Raw genomic sequence first — 21,143 nt, forward strand, 5'->3', positions numbered from 1 at the left:
TGTCGTCAGCTAGCGGAATGCCAATGAGACAATGATTTTTACCTGCTACAGTTGTCAATCGTGCAATTATGACCCAAATGCAAACACCTGTAGAAAACACTTCTGGTTTCTGCCTTCAAAATAAAAGCACCTATACACAATGAGCTCCAAAGTCTAAAAATAAAATGCTTTAGTCGAAGTTGTCACAGTCATGTCACTAAAAACAAAACAAGTCAGTTATTTTGCTCCTTTATTCATACAATCCCATTATTGCAGGTACAGTTAAATAATGACAAAATAATAAAAAGCTATTTTAGAGTAAAAGGAAATAAATTGGTACAGGCGGCTAACATCCTACTATATCTGAACTGTGGAAAAATGCACGCGTTCTCTACCACTGATGGATAAATTATTTATTTTAATTGAGAAATCAAGATACCATATGTATGCCTGTGAAGGGGGTAGCAATGGAAGGCAACTAGGTCGCACCACAACCTTCCAGCAGCCTATAAAGAGGCTTTAAAAGCAGGAGGAATTGGGCATCTTGAAATGGAGTAACATGCTTCGAGTTATATAGCCACGTGAAGAGGGAATGGGAAAAATGGGAGTCCACAGTCTTGGGACAGTGCAGTCTTGAATCTGGGGAGGTCTTTCAATTTTCTATACACCATGAGAATTTTTGTCTATCTTCTTTTTCAAGTGGTCTTTGTAAGCCAAGATGTCCCGGTTCCATTTGGTGATGGTTTGCTTTTCGCACACCCAGATCTCCTGGGCCACCTATGGAAAACAAAGGAGAAAGGGGGTTAAATAGTGACACAAAAACAGGACAAGCACATACAAGTGCATTAATCCCAGTTCTTCCAACAAATAATTCCAATAAGTAAACTAGAGCCATTTCTGATGAGCTCATTCAAAATGTTGACTCTGCTGCTGTATACTAGTGGAGTTTAACGGCTCAGCATCGTTGTGCTATTGGCATGGTCGAGTATGTACAGACACTGTGGCCCACAAATGCATTGCCCTCATTAAGGTTGGAGCAAATTTGTGTTAATTTCTAAAGCAACCCTTTCAAACAAATCTAGTTCCAATTGTCCGATCCTCACCTGCTGGATGAGCCTGAAGTCATGGCTAACCAGCATCATGCCGCCCTCGTACTCGTTGATGGCGTCGGCCAGGGCATCGATGGTCTCGATATCTAAGTGATTGGTGGGCTCGTCCAAGAAGAGCATGTGGGCGTTCTGCCCGGCCAGCCAGGCAAAGCACACCCGGCACTTCTGCCCGTCGGACAAGTTTCTAATGGGGTTCACCTGGAGGGAAAAAAACATAAATGTCAGAAGACAGTTCCAATTCATATATAGGGGTTTAATTGAATTACCGACTTGGGTTGAATTTCAATTGACTACAACCCTGCCTGGGTTCAAATAGTTATTTATTTTCCATACTTAAGCCGCCCTTGGAGCTTTCGTGATACAAATGGAACAGTCCCAAAAGTACAAACCCCACTCCCCTGGCACAACAGACAGGCTCAAATGTTAAAATGACTTGAAAGCAAAACAAAATGTTATCTAAATATAACAATATTTGAGGATCAAACTGACCTGCTGTTTGCCTGTCAGCCCATAGCGGCCAATGATCTTCCTCATCTCCTCCCTCTCCTTGATCTCTGGGTAACACTTCATCATGTAATCCAGGGGGGAGAGGTCAAGTTCCAGCTGCTCTGTTAGATGCTGGAGAAAATAGAGTAGGTTCAGCTATGTGAATTATGGAGATTTGTAAAAATGTCTAACAAACATAACTTCAACCAAGTAAAATAAAAAAGTAATCCACTTCACAACCATGCACAAAATCAGTTGGTGGAACCACAGATTCACTCAAATTCGCAGACTACTCCAATTTTGATGAATAAATGACCTAAGACAGTTCAGGATACCAGTGTGCTTTAATGGTATGGTACCTGGTGATATCTGCCAATCTTCACGTGGGAGTTCTTGCGGATCATACCGTCAGTGGGGAGGAGCTGAGGACAAAGACAATGAGGAGACATTGGTAGGGATGGAGAGATGGCAGTTGTGGGATATCTGTTCAAAGAAATGCATAGGCAACTAAACAGGAAATAAAAAACAGCGTACATTTGGTTTCTTATTGACCACTCACATATCAGTAAAATGTTTAATTATAAACTATTTATGGTAACGTGTCATGGTATGGCTGAATAACAGGAGAACAATTCAAGCTAAATGACCATAACAATATCAAGACTAACCTCTCCCATGAGGAGTTTAAGCAGGGTGGACTTCCCGGCCCCGTTGGGCCCCACAAGGGCCACTCTGGTGTCGAGGTCGATACCGAACTCAAGGTTCTTGTATATATGGGGCTGAATCATCAAACAAGGGAAAACATAAGACAACAATATTGCGAAAAACATGATACAGTGTAGTTTGGAGCTGGAATCTCGCTTTAGTCTTTAGTTTTAGGAACAGTTACGCAAAACATTCGTTAGGCAGAAGTGAGGTTGGACAAACACGTACCTGGTCATCAGCGTACTTGAAGCTGACATTTTGGACCATGATGACAGGAGGGGGAATCTTCCCACAGGGAGGAAAACAAAATGACAGGGTCTAAAAAAAAGGAAAAGAAGAATGAATTAAGAGTTTAGGATGGTTTGCAGGTGTTATTCTTTGATTCCTGCCTTGTGACACCCTGAAGGAAGCTATGGAATTATGGATTCTCTTTTGCAATTTACTATTATCCTGGAACTAACAAAACCTGTGGCGTCTGCTCTACACTACTTGGCATGCTGCTTAGATCAGAAAAACTTGTCGGCCAATTTTTTTTGTCACCGTGCCCCTTCATGGAGAACACACTGCCTGGCAGGGGCACTATAATTCGGCCTTTTGTTTATATCATACCACAGCAGCAATAATAAGAGTACACTCAAACTCTGGTCACCTGCCTGCAGTAATATCCACTATAACTAAGGTCCATAGATTTCTGATCATGTGACTTGCCTGTCCAGGAAAAACTCTGGGCTGTAGCCAAAACTACAAACTTGTTATACTAAAAAGAGCACCTGTTCCTACCCTATATGGAAAAGCACAATCAGCCCTGTCAAAGTCACTAAACAGACTTACTTGGTCATTCTTAACACTTTCAGTCAGGCCCGAGGCCACCATCTTCTGCAGAGTCTTCTCTTTACTCTGGGCTTGGCGAGCCAGCTTGGCTGAGCCGTGCCCAAACCGGGCTATGTAGTTCTGGTGGGGTAGTAAGGAGAGAAAGAAGGGTTTACAAAACTACTATGTTTGGTGAAGCAGTTCACTCCCAACACTTCCATCAGCCACAAGCTAGGTGGTTCCAAAATAACCCATCACCATGGGTGAGGCATCACATTACTGGCGTTAGCCCGAATTTCACATATCACTTGTGACAGAAAGGGGAGTTTACCTTCATGTGTTTGATCTGGTCCTGCTCCCAATTGAACCGCTTCATCTGGTTCTCTTCCAACTCCTCCCTGGTCTTAATATACTGGTCGTAGTTGCCCTTTGAGGAAGTAAACAAATATTTGTTTTTAGATGATTGTGTACCATTTAACAATTTAAAAAAAGGGATATACCCCCACATCTTTCATTTACTATGATTGAAAAGCTTCCTACATTCAAGTCATAAAAACATAGTAACGCACCAAGGCAAAATACACTATAACAAATGCAGAGTTCAATACACATCCTGACAGATGGAATTTCATGACATCTAACCAAATTTCCATGACCACCAATTGGTGGTGTCTATGCATGTATAAAAAAGCAAGCGTAATGTGGTATCGTCGCTGGGAGGCTGCTCTGATCCCATGTACCATCTCTCGTCATTGTGTAAGGTTGAGCAGCAGCACATAAAAATAAGTGGACAAGACACCTGTCTGACTTGTGCCTGTGAGTGGACTTATCCATTGTGGAGGCTGTGGAGATGGCACAGTCCATCAGTCCAAGACCTGTGCTATTGAAAAATAGTAAATGGTGCAACAAATAAAAATATTTCAGAACAAAAAGGCGCTTTCTCCCGCGTTAGATACGGGTTGCGGTCCTGAAACGCATCAGTGCGCTGTTGAATTGGCGCCTTTTCCTAGACCATGTTCCTATGTGCGTAATCGTAAAAGTTAACCACCATATTGGTTTGTCACAAATCTGTCAGTATTTAATCTAGGACATGCCTTAGTACATTTTGTTAGACCAGCCTCCCTGGTATTATTTATTTAGTTTTGTTAACACCGCCCCAAATTCTGGAAAATTATATAATATTAATCCACATATTTTCCTTGATCTCATTATAACATTAAGTAATGTCATTATCATTAGTAGGCTTATTATAGCAGCCTTGTATAACCACCACCGAGCTGTAGGCCTAAGAGCACATCCTGTTTAGTCTAAAATACCTCACTGTTTAGTCTAAAATACCTCTATTTCAATACTTATATAGGCTACGGGTATCAATAAATGACTTATTTGTTCATGTCACACAGCATAAGAGTCATTCATGATTTGAAATGCAAGCAAGCATTTAATAAAAAAATAAAGCATCCATTGAATAAATAGCGATTTTTGGGGGAGTAAACCGTTCCATTTCGGAAATTGAATTCACGAATGAATGCGACTTTAGTATTTACTGTAAAAGGCTTAACAAAACAATGACAGATACACTTATAATCTCTACATTTTTATTTATTTAGGGGGTAATTTATTTAGTGTTTGCTTGTCTGAAGTAGAGGACCTCATAAGCTATAGACCACACCATCTACCAAGACAGTTCTCATTTATATTTTTCATCAGGGGTCTCTGTACTTCGCTTCGTTCATCCTTCCCCTCGATCCCGACTCGTATCCCAGTGGCCACCGATGAAAAACATCCCCACATAGGGATGGTGTCAGGTTTCCTCCAGACGTGCCCCTTGGCAGTCAGGCCAAAGAGTTCAATATTGGTTTCATCAGACCACAGAATATTGTTTCTCATTGTCTGAGTCCTTTAGGTGCCTTTTGGGAAACGCCAAGCGGCCTGTCATGTGCCTTTAACCAAGGAAAGGCTTCGTGTGGCCACTTTACCAGAAAGGTCTGATCGGTGGAGTGCTGCAGAGATGGGGAACCTTCCAGAAGGACAACCTTCTGAAAGTGACCATCGGGTTCTTGGTCACCTCCCTGACCAAGACCCTTCTCCCACGACTGCTCAATTTAGCCGAGCGGCCAGCTACAGACATTTTTTGGTACCCTTCCCCAGATCTGTGCCTCGACACAATCCTGTCTCGGAGCTCTACGGACTATTTCTTCGGCCTCATGGCTTGGTTTTTGCTCTGACGTGCACTGTCAACTGTGGGACCTTATATAGACAGGTGTGTGCCTTTCCAAACCATGTCCAATCAATTGGTGGACTCCCAAGTTGTAGAAACATCTCAAGGATGATCAATGGAAACAGGCTGCACTTGAGCTCAATTTCGAGTCCCATAGCAAAGGGCCTGAATACAAATAAGCTTTTTCCCTCCTCTCGCAAAAATGTCTAAGAACCAGTTTTGCCTTGTCATTATGGGGTGCTGTGTGTAGATTGATAAGGGGAAAATATTTATTTGATTTTAGAATAAGGCTAACGCGACAAAATGTGGAAAATGTCAAGGGGCTGAATACTCTCCGAATGCACTGTAAATAACATTCACTCCCTAATAGCTAAACAGTTACCTATAGTGTACAAGATATGTTTTGAATTGCCAACCTAGTTAGTCTTATATCATATTTCATAGGCTAGGCCTACCTGCTGCAATGTCCGACTGTTTCTCTCCTCGAGCAACGGCCTACTTGTCTCGCACACATGTAGGTGATGCACACAAACGTGTCATTCCGATCCTGGCAGACGTTGCTTTCAATTTTATTGATATAATATTAACTGCCTGAATAAAATACACCAACAGAAATTAATGTTCATGGCTTTTCAAAATTCTCAGATTTGATCCTTTTCCAAAACTTATCCAGGCCTGGAAAACATAATTTTAAAATTAAGACTTTTCCAGTATTTTCATGACCGTACAAACCCTGTAAACGGTGGAAGTCTGAGCTATAACTGGGTCCATTTGGGTAAGTAAGTTTAGTGAACTAGTGTCTATTTATCAACTGAGGACAGGAAATGCAACTGCTCAGACCTGGAGAATTATTGTAAACCAGACAAACATCTTGTTGGTCCATGGTGGCTCATGACAGAGTGCAGTTGCTCTTACCGTGTAGTATTTCAGCTTGCGCTCGTGCAAGTGCATGATGTTGGTGCACACGCCGTTGAGGAAATCTTGCGAATGGGAGATCAGGACCAGAATACGTTTGAATCTGTAGAATAGGAGAAAGGTTGAAACTTCGGACATGTTACACAACCAATAGGCATTATCCGTACAATGTCAGGGACCAAAGTCAAAAAGGTAACTGCCAAAGTAATGGAAACACTTTAATAAATGATGGATACAAAGAATATTGAAAACAGGTGCGGTTCCGGAGCTAGCTAAGCAATTAACATCCCATCATGCTTAGGGTCATCTAAAAATGCGGGGCAGGCCATTATTTTGGTTACCTATGCCTTGCCTGGCTACCCAAATGCCTTGCTCCGGCCAAACGCTACGCCCACGGACATGAGTTTCTCCGCAATGAGTCAGGATTCGAGTACCTCCCCTGATGATTTATAGAACACAAACACATTCTTAAATACTTTGAATAAAGCTGCATTTAGAAAATGTGTCATTGGCGGTGATACTGAGTGGTTAGAGAAAATCCAACCGCTGATGACAGTTTTGTACAACACCCCTCCTTTTGACATCACCACAAACAACTGACGATGGCAGTCTCCGACTGAAACATGCAGTGAACATAGAGCAGCGGAGGAATTCAGTTTGAGCCACCAGGCAAGGCTATGACCCCATAGGATGACAATGCCCCCCCACAGGGTACGAGTGGTCACTGAATGGTTTGATGAGCATGAAAACCATATGCCACCGCAGTCACCAGAGCTCAACCCAATTTAACACTCATGGGAGATTCTGGAACAGCACCCAAGACAGTGTTTTCCACCACCACCAAGAAATCACGAATTTCTGGCGGAAGAATCCATCCAATGGAGTTGCAGACTTTCTGGCCTGTGGTGGCCGAATGCCCTATTAAGACACGATACCAGTGTTTCCTTTATTTTGGCAGTTACCTGTATATAGCTAGTTAGCACATTACTATAAACTCCATGAGCAATGTCTAAAACAAATCTGTTATCTTGGAACTGACAAACCCTGTGGCATCAGCTCTACACTCTTTTTGGAATGCTGCTTAGATCAGATAAACGCTTCGGTCTAGTTTTTGTCAATGCGCCCCCGCACTGAGAACAAACTGCATGGCAGGGGCACTACAATTCGGCCTTTTGTTTACATCATGTCACAGCAGCAATAACAGCATGTAATAGCAGCTTAAAATGAGGTAGATCATGTAAATGTTCCATGATTTTCCAGTTTACCTCTGGAGTTGTCACTTAAATGCCATGGAAGAAACCTGCCTTCAATCTAAGGTGGCTTTCACATTAAAAGTAATGATACAGGCACAACTGTTTCTAGAAAAGTCATGTCCTACGTCTCACACGTCTAAATGGCCTTACTGGCTAAGCTCTTCCTCCAGCCACACACAGGCATCCAGGTCCAAGTGGTTGGTGGGCTCATCCAGCAGCAACATGAACGGCTTCAAGAACAGGGCCCTGGAGACGAGGAACGCAAACCCAGGTTAGTAGGTCTTCAAAATAACAGTGCTAAAATAGGCTTATTAACACCCCCACCAAAAAAAAAAGGCCATTTGTGAATGAAAAACACAATTTACAGGTAGGTCTTATTGGAGGTGGTGAATTAGATGTTTTAAATCTAAAGTCACCTGTCCATTATGATCCGAAAGTTAACTGATGCTAGATCAGCGCGCCTACACTTGGAACCTTTATGAACAAGGGACCAGATCCCAAATATGCACTGAGATGCTTTATTGGTATAGGTAAAGGTTTGTCTTTGTATTGTAAAGGGTGGGTTTGTACCTGGCCAGAGCGACGCGCATCCTCCAGCCTCCGCTGAAGTCCTTAAGCTTCTTCTGCTGCATGCTGGCGGTAAAGCCCAGGCCGTGGAGGATCTGGGAGGCCCGCACCTCAGCCTTATCTGCATCCAGCTCCTCCAGGCGCTCATAAAGCTCCATCAGCTTCTCACACTCGGCTTTAGGGGGGAGAGAAACAGAGATGAGCGTTTGGGTGGAGGACAATGGAAAAGAGGGCGACGAGCAGGATAAGAAGAGAAGATAAGTTGGGGTGGGTGGAGAGAAACTTTTACTCTTACTTATTTTAACTGGTTGGAGCTAAATGGAATCACGGTTATTATCCCACCAATTAAGCCTTTGTGCCCTTGTCCCGATGCTACATCATGAAGGGAACACATTATGGGAGGTAGTAAACCACGCCCAGGAAGGGAAGCTGCCACAGTGAGCAGTTCCCATGGTAACATGGTAATTCACCGTACTACAACCAAACCACCATTATAAAGCAACTCACAGTCCTCGGATGCCAGGCGCTCTGCCTCCTTCTCCAGATGGATCCTTTCCGCGTCCACCTCCATGACACACTGCAGGGCAGTCTTCTCACTGGGAGACATCTCACGGGTCAGGTGGTAGATGTCAATGTGCTCTGGGATAGGTACCTCACGGTGGCCAATGGCTGCCAGCAACATGGATTTACCTGGAAAGAGAAAGATTTGTAAATGTGTAATTTACGTGTCCCCGTAGAGCTCAAATTTGTAAATAAGGTGGGGATAGTTCAAATAAACTTCTACACAGAAGATAAAGGGTCTACGGCTGCTGTTCGGTTATAAATGTCATAAGGGGCCAATACATATACACAAAAAGTAACCCTACCCCAGCTAGAGGTTGCTCCTGGGAAAACTAGGGTATATTATGTCCCGAGGAGATAAAGGCTGAGTTGGCTGAAAGATATCCCATGTGGACAGGAGTGACTAACGCCGAAAACGACCAATGACGTAGCAAACCGAGGTGTCCCAAAGGCACGGTTCATTAGAGCACACCATAACAAAATGTTCTCCAATGAAAAAGGTCTTAACGGATAAATTCTTACCCAAAACACATTAAAAGCGCTTACTTCCTCCTTGTGCCTACTGAACACACCCCATGTGATGTAACCACTTACCGGTGCCGTTGAGACCAATGAGGCCGTAGCGGCGGCCCGAGTTGAGCTCCAAGCTGGTGTCCTGCAGCAGCTCCTGCCCATGGAAGGTGAGCGACATGCTGGTGACGTGCACATCTGTGCTGTTGGGGTGCGAAGCCAGCACGCCAGTCACCGCCCGCGCCTCAGTCTTCTTCAGCTCAAACTCATCCATCTCCTTGGTCAGGCTTTCCATACCTGTAACTCGGGGACACGGAGGGCCATTTAGTAAGTAATTTCTCCAAATGAAGGGTTACCTATCTCTACTTACACTAATCTGCATACCAGCCTTTTCATTTAACATGAGAGAACAACCACCTGGAATACAAATACATTCCTGAAACCTGAACTAGCAGTGAAGAGGATTTAAACTTAAGCCCTTTTTTAGTTGCTCTATGATTATCAACTATTACCGTTGCTTATGGCTCCATTCTCCTGGCCGTCCTCAGGTTTCTCTCCCTCTCCATCCTCAGTCTTTTTTGTCTTCTGGCGGGATTTGGCGGCTTCCTTCTTCTTCTGCGCCTTCTTCTTGGCCAGGTCTGAAGGCATGGCTGCTGCTGACCTCGACAAAATTAAACTTGAAGACAGAGAGCTGGGGATCAAAGCAGGGAAAACTGGTTCAGAAAGTAACATTGTGTTGCCTGCGTCTGGATTATCAGGAGTAGCTAATATGGTAAGCAGTCATCAGTGAACCAAAAGGCAGGTGCCATTTCGTTTTGTTTGATACACCTCATTACCACTACCAAGACAAATGGAAGTAATATCAATTTGGTTGGAAAGGGTCGCCCGTTTGTTATCTTCATTCATGAAAGCATGTTGCTGACCAGCCAAATGACACATTAAATGTACCTAACCCTCTTAAAGCTCTGCCTGATCTGGCTTTAGTCGGAATCGCAATCGAAGACGATACATTAAAAAAAATGCTAATCCATCTATGGTTAGACCGAGGATACATTTTACGCGCAGTTACCTAATCATATTGCGCAACTAGCAAGCGTCAGTTAGGAAGCTAATCATATTGCGCATTGAATTATAAATGCCAGTATCCTTTACCTGGTCGGCTGAGTTAGTCATCTTCCAGCATAACAGTAAGCACTGAATAACTGGGGTAGCTAGCCAGGTGGCCTAGTATGGCTAATCTTACGTATCGTCCTCATACTCCTTTCCTGCCATTTAATTTACCATGGCTGGCTACATGACTATGTTATACTCGATCAGAACTGTAACTAACGTTCGCTAGCTATCAGCATTTAATCAGTTTGCCAACTGCAAATGAACGTTAGCTACATAGCTGTTAAACTGGCACCCTGGGCCATTGTATTTTAGTGACTGAAATATTTAGGCCCTACCAGTTAGCTAAAACTGGCTAGCCAAATTACCTCCGAATCTCGAGCTAGTAATTTAGCTAAGCAATTTTATCACAAATCCAGGAAGTCCGTGTGGGCTTTGTTATCTTTCGAATTGTCAGATGCCAATCATCCCACTGGATAGAAATCCCCAAATTATTTTAGAGTCACAGACGCCGGTAAGATAGCTGGTGGCTAATGCCGAGAAACTCGTGGTCCTCTTTTCATTGCATTGTGTGGTAACTAGAAACTAACGTTAGCTAGCTTACCTGTATGCTAGCTAACGTTATCAAACAATTCCAAACTAACAACAGATCCTGCCAACAATTTATCAGATACATTTTTACTAAATCCAAAAAGATTTAAACACTATTTGTGACTGTTAGATCTATACGTTTTAATATCCTGCTGGCGTTTTCTTACCGGTCTTTTCCCTGTTCACCCGCGGCTGCGACGATGTTGGAAACGCACAAGAAAGAATGAGCTCGTTGTCGCGTGTCCCAATGCCGGTTCACCAACCAATGAAATGCCGAGTTGTCTTCCTAGATCTACTTTCTCATTTTAATAAAGGGCGGGTAAAATAAGAAGGGTTGTGGGACATTGTGTCTTCTGAACGTCATTAAATAAAGACCAGAAATGATTCATTATTGCGTCATCATTGATAGAGTGGACCTCATTTTTCACAGACAGTTCATGGTTACCGCTTTGCAGAATTTTTACTTTTTTTTTTATTGGAACACGTTTTAGGCTACATATAACTCCAGTGAAACAAAAATAATGATTGTTATTCATTAGGCTTAAAATAAATATTTGTAACTATTGAGCTTATTTACACATCTGAAGAGTCAAGCAGGGTTGGGGTCTGTCAATTCCATTTAAATTCAGTCGATTCGGGAAGAAAACTGACAATTACATGTTTTCTCATATTGAGTAAAATCTCAAATTCAGTTACTATATTGGTTTGGATCAGTTAAAAAAATATATATGACAAGATGACAACGTTCAATCATAACAACAGCAAATACATATAATCCGTAACCAAATACATATATCTAGATTTAGAAATTGCGCTATGGTTTAGCGGTCAAGGGTTAACCATTGCTTAATAAATCAGACTGTGATACCAGCTTTCTGGGGGCACAGTTTAAATTAAAGCACTGCAAAAACGTGGATAGTTTCCTTTCAAGCAAGAATGCTGAATAAAATTACATTTGAACTTACTGTACTGGTTGTCTGAAAAATATCCACAGGAAAGTATTATTTACCCAACTTTTTGGAGCACCTGTACTACAGTTAGGATTTCTATCACCTGGCACATGCACAAATGAATTGAACCATTTTAACACCTGCAAGACTTCAGTTAGTATGCATGCATCGCATGCCTTAGGTGACGAGCAAACAAATCGTGATAACCACACACAGAGACCTGCGTTTTGAAGTCGGTTTAGTAATACCACCAGAACCCAAAATATAAGCTTGTTTCACTCCATTGTTTGTAAACAATATAATTAAACAAACAGTGTAGGCTATATCCTGGTTGAGAGTGACCGCTTGTTTGAACTGCAGATTGACCCTTTAAGTTTCCATTCTGGCGGTTGAATATACACTTTCTGAGGCAAGGGCATAGGTTGCATGTTTTGATTTGTGATAAAATATTGGTGTTAATATGTTAAACATAAATTCAAGGAAGTATTCACTTGTCAACATACTGCTTTTCTATGGCATTCTACCTTAAAACAACCACATCACAATATTGCTTCCTTCGTCACAAAAAGGAAGGGCTTAGAACAGGTCCCACCCAGCTGTAACATTTAGATTTAAGGTTGTCTTGAACACAGCAGATTCCCTCCGCCACAAGCTTTGACAGAAGAGACAAAATGCAGCGGGTATCATTGGCATTGGTCATTTTTACCATTGCAATAATTACAATCCAATCTGTGCCCATAGAAACAAGTGGTGAAATGGTAAGCTTGTTATATGATTTCTTATTCACTATCTTAAAAGTTTTTGGGGAGTAACATTGTTCTTTGTGATTGCTTTTGATGAGTAGACTAACATTGGTGAGCAATCCTTTGATTCTTTGACTCTTGGATCAGAGGAAACTTTTTTAATGTGGGACATTCATTGCAGCATTTCATTTCGTTTGCTTTGGAATAGGATGGAGGTTTGACAGGAATAAGAGGTTTGACATGTAGGGGCACTAGCTACAGAGATGATTTAACAGTTAATTATAATCATCAAAGGGTTAAAAGCACAAAGTTCCTCTGAATGCATGTCCCGCCAACAAAAAAAAATACAAAAAAGCAAGCACCTGATCATAATCAAATTTGCTGATTTTCTTATTTTCCCTATAGTCCCAAGCTTAACTTCAGATCTGTGTGTTAGTCTTTACTTTCACATGAATTATGAATTGATGTCAATGGAAGATTTGGGTAAACTTCTGAATTATACCTACAGATATAGTAAACAGTAAGTGTTGGTTCACTGTCCTCCGCAGATTGAGAAAACGCAACACGTCAGCATGAGACAGTTTCGCAGGAGAAGGGGGACTGATGACTCATTCAAGAAACCCTCGCGCTCCTGCTCTGGCTGCTACTCTGTCATAGGAGACCCCATTACGACGTGATCATCACGCTAGTGAGGTGAGCCATAATTTCACAGCCCATAAAGTCCTTAATTACTGAATACCCTCAGATCAGTAGGACTACATGTACTGTATTGAAATGTAACTTAAGTTGAGCTGTTTATTAATACTATATACAACCACCTTGACTCACCCTGCAGGAGCTGGTTTCACCTTTCCAGAGGAGAAATCAACAAATGCGCAATCACCAGAAACTCCACTCCAAAGAGCAAGAAGAAAATACTAAACCGAGGAACTATCCTCAAAGTAAATATCATCACTGGCACCCCCTGTTTTCTAAGACAAATGAATGACACTTTCATATGAATCGTGCATTGTATTGATGAACGCTGGCTGTGTCTTGTGGGAGCGCCTGTTGAAATGTCCTTTCCCCATCCTCATTTTGACTCATAAGTGCAAGAAGGACAATTTAGGCATGTCATTATCAATGACTTCAATTTAGAGCTTTACACATGCTGAGTCACAGCCTGGTTAAACCAGACTGAATGGTGTGCTAATGATTGTTTCACGTCATGTTGAGCACCTGTTTCAGTGTGGTTTAAGCAGGCCAGCTGAGTCATAGGCTGGTTGAGGCACAAGTGGTATTTAAAAAATGAGTCATTGAAACCATGCCACAACTCCCAAAACCATATTGGCTAAGTTTGAAACCAATTAGCGGTTTTAACCAATCAGCATCCAGTATTGGACCCACCCCTTTGTAGAAGGTTTGTTAATGTATCAACAAAGTAGTCTTATGTGCCATAACTGAAAGCAGTGTCCCCAAAAGGAAAATTCCAATCTAACCCCAGTCTATTTGAATAAAGAGTCCTATTTGAAAAAAGAGGACCAGATGCTTTCTTGCAGAGGTTTCAATTTTATTACACTCTTTAGTAAGAACATGGTCTCTGAAGGAAACTGCACAGATACCTTGGAGATCAACGGTGTGAGAGCTTCATGTTCATTGGTGTTATTCCAAACCCAAGGATAGTCGATCATAACTTGAACTCCAACATTAAGAAGTGGCCTTGTCCCCAAATGGTCCTCAGTCTTTCCACTAGTAACTAGATGTGTTGGAACCTGATAAGACAAAAAATGCATAATAAGTAGTTCGTTATACGGAATAGTATCGGACCCCAGTAAGACTAGCTGTCACCATTGGAGTCGGCTATTGCAGACCCTAATAAATCAAATCAAGTATAAAGGACTTGAACAATGTTTAATAAAGATATATCATTTACAAATAGTATGAAGAAAGGCGAGAATGTGTTTCTGCACTTGCAGAAAGGATTTCCGTCCTCAATGAACCAACAACCTACTAGTATGGTGGACCAGGAGGGACAAAAAAATACATAAACATAAACCAATGATTAAATTAGAAAAGTAATTGACTATTAATGCGATAATAATGCACTTCTAAATGAATAAACAAATAATAAAACATTTGAAAACTTATGAGGAAATATATACATTGATTTCTATACATTTTCATTATTCATGTATACATTTTTCTATAAGATTTTGTCACTCCTGGTCCTCCATAATTACAAGCAACCTAACAACAACTTACTCCCACTGGTTTCTACAAGGGTGATTAGCACTTGGAAGATGCTCCCAAAAACAAGGAACAACATCACACATCGCTCACATGCCAGTCAGCTTTCACATGCAGGTGTGTGAAATGTTTGAGGAAATCAAGAACATTGTCATCTGTGTGTGGATATGCTTTAGGAAGAGATACACAGGTAACTGCCAAAATAAAGGAAACACCAACATAATGTGTTTTAATAGGGCGTTGGGCCACAACGAGCCGTCAGAGCCCCAAGAACAGCTTCAATGCACCCTGGCATAGAGTCTACAAGCCTGGAACTCTATAGCAAGGATTCGACACCATTCTTCCATTAGAAATTCCATAATTTGGTGTTTTGTTGATGGTGGTAGGAAACGTTGTCTCAGGCGCCGCTCCAGAATCTGCCATAAGTGTTCAATTGTGTTGAGATCTGGTGACTGAGACACACACACTATGCTCCTTTGACACCTCTCTTTCAAAGTCACTGAGATCTCTTCTGCGAGCCAAAATAATGGGCAACTGGACACCCGAAGCACGATGGGATGTTTTAATTGCTTAATCAACTCAGGAACCACACCTGTGTGGAAGCACCTGCTTTCAATATACTTTCTATCCTTCATTTACTCAAGTGTTTTCTTTATTTTGGCAGTTACCTGTATATGTCAATATTCTAAACAATCAGGCTGTTCTCCCTGACGAATGCTTCACATTCAGAAAAAAGTCGGAGTTTTTAAGAAATTGTTCAATTGAACTTGCCACCACAATAGAGGTATTTTAATATCATGAAGAGGGCCTCCTCCTCGGTTTTTGAACGGGACTGTAGTAGACTTTACCTTGAGGTGCTGGGCCGCCGCGGGGCTCCGAATGGGGAGGAAGGGGAGTTTGTCTCCCCTTAGGCTCTGATGCACCTGTGCACCTGTTGAGAGGAACATCGGGTCAAAGGAGGTCATGCAATCTCACCCATTGGAATATATTGCGTGCAGTTCACCTTGAGATCCAGTGCTTGACTCGAGCAGGATTTCACCAGAGCTGAGTACCGGCACCTAAAATGTTCTACTGCTTGAGCTCCTGTTCCTCTTATAAAATATTAGCTCACCTAAATATAAACAGTACCGGCTCCCAAAATGAGTACTGGAACCTATTTCAGTCCAAGTCAAGCACTGTTACTATAATAGCATAAACAGAAAACAAGTTTACAACCAGAAAATGATATCATTAAGAAGTCATGTGTCAATGGTATTTTGCCTGCTGGGCTATTAATCTTATTTTTTGATATTGCCTTTGCCTCAGAGGTTATCTCTGAAGTTAGCTACTCACATCGAGGGGTGGTAGCGGCTCTCCTCCCCATCCAAGATGCCGTGGTAGGTGCCGATCTCCAGCTCCAGGCGCATTTTGTTGCCTAGCAACGTCTCATAGTCACGGCGTTGCTGTTCAATGTCGCCGCGGACGTCGCCCAGCTCTGACTCCAGCTTGCCAATGACGGATCCCAGATTCTGCAGCTCGATGTCATGCCAATGCTTGGCATCGTTCAGGGAGTTCTCCAGACCGCGCTTCTGTTGGAGCAAGTTGACACAGTTGATGCAGTTGACACCTACGAAACACACACACACACACACACACACACACACACACACACACACACACTTTGCGTTTCATTCGTTCCATTCCAACCATTCCAATTAGCCCGTCCTTCCTATTTCTACCTCCACCATTCTCCACTGACATACACACTATTGGTGGTGTTGGGCTGTCCCCAAAACTGTTGCCCTATATAGGGACACTGTAGAGGTGACGGCACAATACGTACCAGTGCTCTGATGGACTCGGTTTCGGCCTGCAGACTCTGGATTTTACAACCAGCGTCGTTATACTCCGTCTTCAGACTCTCCAGCTCCTCCTCCTCATGACTCAGCTTACTGCCCACACTCTCCTCCTGCTGAACACACACACACACACACACACACACACACACACACACACACACACACACACACACACACACACACACACACACACACACACACACACACACACACACACACACACACACACACACACAATAAACCTCAAGCTGACCTCATAATAGATAAACAACTAACGACAAATGTAAATAAATTTCAACTACACATTGATCTATCAAAAGTAAATATTGATTTCTCCCCTTTTTCCTGAGATGTTAAAGGTTGTAAGTATGTGGAACTACAGTATGAACTTACCTTGTATTCCAGGTAGGCATCGGTCTCGGCACGGTTCTTCTCGATGACTCTTTCCCAGTGGGAGCGGATGTAGGCCAGTATCTGGTCCAGATTGGTCTCAATGGGAGCGTCCGGCTCGTCCACCTCACGGCCTGCCATCTGGTTGTAGAGCACCCTCACGTCCTGTAGGGAGCAGAAGAACACCTGGGAAAAGGGCCTTTGTTCCACCCCAACACTAATACACCGGATTCATATAATCAATACGATCCTAATCATCTGATTTCAAATAACAACCAGCTGGATGAGGTGTGGGCTTTCAATCTGGGGGTTGGAGGTGAATGCTTGTCAGTGGACAAACCCCACAAGAAAGGAATCCTATGGAAATGCTAGCAGTTAGGGTTTCATATGTGCTCCATTCATTTATATTTTGGGTAAATAAACTAAACGAATACAAAAGAACTGTCTTGGGGATTCAACTAAGTGGGAAATTGTATTTTGTTAGATTGTATGTTGATGGGAATATCCCTTTCTCTAATATCCCCCTCTAAAAACACAACAAGGAACCCTATGACAAAGTTAGCGGTTTGCTGGTAATCTGTTTTTTCCAGGATGTGCTCCATCCTTCATGCTTGACTCACCTCCTCGTGGTTGCGGGCCAGGTCTCGGAGCTCAGCCCTCATGCTATCCATCTGGCTCTCCAGGTCCGACTTGGTCAGGTTGGCGTCGTCAATCACCTTGTACAGAGAGCTGATCTCCTCCTCCACCGCTTTCCTGAAGGGCTGCTCATTCTCATACCTACCGGATGGAGAGAAAGTGAATGTCAAAAGTCAAGGTGTTCTTCTCCATGCTCTTCTCAATTCCCCAGGTTCTGACATTTTGGGAAGGAGGTGAGGAGAGAGGATGTGAGGATGTGAGGAGAGAGGATACGAGGAGAGTGTATGCTCACCGGTCCTTGAAGTCCTCAGCGTTGGCCTGCACATTCTCTGTCTGCAGCATTAGCCTGGCATTGTCAAGGATGGACTCACTAACCTGTCGGGGAGATTTTTCAATATGTCAGTCTGTCCACTAGGGTGCAACAGATGCTCTGAAGTCCAATTTAGGATGAATTCTTCGATAAATGGGTATTCTGCATGCAGGTATAATGCTCTATGACTTGTTAAAAGCATGTATGTGCCTTTACAATGTCTTATTATAAGGCTTATGGTATGTTAAGTCTCTCTATGCAGGTCATTTTCAATGGACTCAAAATAGCTGTTATTAAGTGAGGATCATTATGAGATGATAATAAGACCAGACATTATAAGCAGTGGTGTAGTGGAGGGTAAACGCAGGTAGACCACATTTACACAACTTTTTTATTTTGCACGAGCGTTTACCCACCTATCGCTGTAAACAGCATACGGGGAGTGTTACTGTATACACCGCGAAAGGTGGTCAGCTTTTACCCACCTATTTTGTTTACTCACTACATCACTGATTATATGGGGGTCATGCATGCCTGTGCCAACTCTTGGAGTGCATTGTAATGGCATCACAATGCATTGCACCTCATCTATGGAAGACTGCTATACTTCAACATCATTTCTTAATTGGAAATCCAGCCGCCATCCGACTCCCTCTCAAGACTGGCTGGCTCGAGAGGTTCCGTGGGTCTCCACAGAGTCCGGAAGATTGGATTTATTTATTGTGCCCCTAGCGCATGGAATGACCTGCAGTCCACTTTGAGGCTTGACTCTCTGGTCTCGAAGGGTCCGTTTGGTGATGTTTTGATTGAGGTGTAATTTTATCTGTCACTTTTGAATTTGATTTGTTGTAATGTGTCATTGTAATTGTATAGTATTGTATTGAGGCTGATCTCATGTTGATGTATTGTTCCCAGGGCAGCCTTATAAATGAGACCCTGGTGTTAATGGGTTTCCCCTGGTTAAATAAAGGAAAACAAATTAAAATATGCTAACAGTCTCACAGTGCAATAAACAATTGAGGATCATGAACACTGCTTCAAAGTTAGACTCCCCATTCCAAAACTGTCACTTTTAAATGAACGCACTATCCAGCGCAAATCCCGGCACAATCTCCAGCTCCAATCACCCACTCAATCAGTGCTTCAACCTACTCCCATCTGGTCGGAGGCACAGAACAGCAAAATGCTGCACTGCCGCATCGGCAGGAGCTTTCTTATCTTCATTCTAGGACTTGTGAACAATTCAACCACTCCCTCTCTTATTTACCTGTACCCAGTTGTCTTCCCAGTCCTTCTCTACCCCTCTCCTCCCGTTCTTTCTCTTTCCCTTCTTATCAGTCTGTACCCTCTACCCATCATACTCAACTCCCTCCTCCCTCTCCCTCTTCCTGTAGAAGTCCTCCTAGTTCTTCTTTACCCCTCTCCTCCCTGCGCTGCCTTTCTCCCCCTCACCTATCTGTATCCTCTCTACCCATCATCCTCAACTACCTCCTTCTCTCCCCTTCCTTACCTGCCTGTAGACGTCCTCCCAGTCCTGTCTGAGGGGACCCCAGGCTCCGGCACTGGATGCCTTACGATCCAGGCAGTGTCTGATCTGCTCCTCCAGCTGCTGGTTGAGCAGCTCCAGGGCGTGCACCTTGTCCCTGTACTCCATCAGGCAGCCGTTAAGGCTCTCAGCACCTCCGGGGTGCTGCCTGCCGCCAGCCCCAGCCCCACGTGGCATAACAGGCCCAGCCGTGCTCCTCAGCCCCTGCAGGAACACACTGCTGATGCCCAGGGCACGCCGCGACACGCGTGTGCCCAGGCTGGAGGTGCCGCCCGTGGGGGCTGTCCCCACAAAGACGCCCCGGGGGGCTGTGGTGATGCACGCGGTGCCAGCCCTGGTGCTGGCGCTACCCGGGCGCTCTGCAGCGGAGGGCTGGCCCAAGAAGGAGGATCGACGTCTTGGCAGAGGCATGGCCCTTGTTCTTGGACAATGTGGGTATGAGATGAGAGAATGCGGGAGTGTGTGAGTGTCAGAAGAAGGCTAGTCACCATGCATAGACATCATTGAGTGGCTTCAGAATCTGTTTGGTGGCCTGTGGTGTCAAACAGCCGGTGTCCCTGGGCGCATGGCTCTTTATTGCGGCCTGGGCTTCTGGAAAGCAGAGGGGCTTATTGTTCCCTTGTGGTGTTTGTGTTGTCATTGTGACAGTGGCCTGGTTCAGGTTGGTTTATTGGGGCTCTTTGTGTGTGGGTGCTGGTTGTTTTTTTTGGTTGACTCAGCATTGGAGCCCTCTCAGGAAAACTCCATTGAGCGCTGGCTTGCTCACCCTATCCCCAAGCACAAACTGCCACCAGTGCGTCGTCTGACTAGACAAAATCTGACTGGAGATGCTTCTACCTCCTCTTTTTGTATGTGTGCATGAGTGAGTGAGTTTGTGTGTGTGTGTGTGTGCGTGCGTGAATTTATATGTGAGAACTTAATAAATCAGGTCATGCATCAGTGTAAAGAGTATGCCCAATGGCTGTAAACATGAAAGACTGGAGAAGGGGCCAGAAGAATGTTCAGTATGGCCTGTTTTTTAAAGTCCAAAGTTGGGAAATGTTTGATCAAAATACAGTCAATGAAGGCCCAAGGTTTTATTAAATAATTGTTGTATATTTTAAATATAAATGTTGTTCTAATTTCTATTTTCAATAATATTTCAATGATATTCTGAGAGCCTGATTATTTTCTTACTTTCAATGATATTCGGATTTCATCTCTTCAGTTTGTGTTGGAAAGGGTTAAAACTGGTGAGAGAAAATGATCGAATCAGGATTTTGCTTATTGGTGATGTGATGGTGATGTTGGCGATCTAAGCTCATGTGTAGCAACACATCACTGGGTCCAACGGTTGGTTGTCTCACACTGAACTGTTCATGTGCAGGCCGTCAAATTAAAGGCACTTCTTCGATATAAAGTCGTTTTTGACCAAAATGAAAACGTGTCAGTTTGTCACTTTCACAAGGTTGGAGTAATATCATGACCAACTACTTAAGACATTGGCTCAAATCTAGGTCGTGCCTTTCGATTTCGAGAGAATTTACAACTAAGGAATATTTGTTCATATGTCTCATTGACTTCTCAAACCCAAAACCCCGACCTGGTCTGCTTCTGCTTCCTGGGAAGTCTTGTGATGTTGCGCCTCTGGGTTTAGAAACTCAGTAGATACATCTATAGATAACTCACCACTGACTAGGCAGGGGTA

General features: G+C 43.2%; 2 protein-coding genes, 1 long non-coding RNA gene and 1 other non-coding gene across 5 annotated transcripts; 1 reads left to right on the plus strand and 3 right to left on the minus strand.

The window, feature by feature from the left end:
- Positions 1-212: 212 nt before the first annotated feature.
- Positions 213-11,091, minus strand: LOC129814498 (ATP-binding cassette sub-family F member 2-like). Of its 2 annotated transcripts, none has more exons than XM_055867656.1 (15): positions 10,985-11,091; positions 9,629-9,807; positions 9,201-9,413; positions 8,553-8,735; positions 8,049-8,220; positions 7,629-7,724; positions 6,226-6,328; positions 3,421-3,516; positions 3,111-3,230; positions 2,508-2,597; positions 2,243-2,353; positions 1,934-1,996; positions 1,578-1,706; positions 1,083-1,286; positions 213-756 (listed from the first exon to the last, which is right to left on the minus strand). In XM_055867656.1, exons 2-15 carry the CDS (start codon positions 9,762-9,764, stop codon positions 640-642), a joined length of 1,833 nt encoding a protein of 610 aa, XP_055723631.1. In that variant the 5' UTR covers positions 9,765-9,807; positions 10,985-11,091; the 3' UTR covers positions 213-639. The 2 variants fall into 2 exon arrangements, with proteins under 2 accessions (XP_055723631.1, XP_055723633.1); XM_055867658.1 differs by having other exon boundaries at positions 9,629-9,792; positions 10,985-11,080.
- On the minus strand, positions 7,305-7,418 carry LOC129814629 (small nucleolar RNA SNORD89). The gene has a single exon (XR_008753339.1). It is a non-coding gene; the product is annotated as a small nucleolar RNA SNORD89 (small nucleolar RNA).
- A 1,228-nt stretch (positions 11,092-12,319) lies between the features above and the next one.
- On the plus strand, positions 12,320-14,076 carry LOC129814500 (uncharacterized). The gene is made up of 3 exons (XR_008753287.1): positions 12,320-12,525; positions 13,059-13,203; positions 13,346-14,076. It is a non-coding gene; the product is annotated as an uncharacterized LOC129814500 (long non-coding RNA).
- On the minus strand, positions 14,039-19,977 carry bfsp2 (beaded filament structural protein 2, phakinin). Its single transcript, XM_055867659.1, has 8 exons — positions 19,421-19,977; positions 17,893-17,975; positions 17,585-17,741; positions 16,968-17,129; positions 16,559-16,687; positions 16,069-16,304; positions 15,585-15,667; positions 14,039-14,261 (listed from the first exon to the last, which is right to left on the minus strand). The coding sequence occupies exons 1-8, from the start codon at positions 19,865-19,867 to the stop codon at positions 14,239-14,241; spliced, it is 1,320 nt and encodes a 439-aa protein (XP_055723634.1). The 5' UTR covers positions 19,868-19,977; the 3' UTR covers positions 14,039-14,238.
- Positions 19,978-21,143: the final 1,166 nt, after the last annotated feature.

Source organism: Salvelinus fontinalis, chromosome 17 (genome assembly GCF_029448725.1).
Source record: "Salvelinus fontinalis isolate EN_2023a chromosome 17, ASM2944872v1, whole genome shotgun sequence".
Taxonomy (NCBI): domain Eukaryota; kingdom Metazoa; phylum Chordata; class Actinopteri; order Salmoniformes; family Salmonidae; genus Salvelinus; species Salvelinus fontinalis.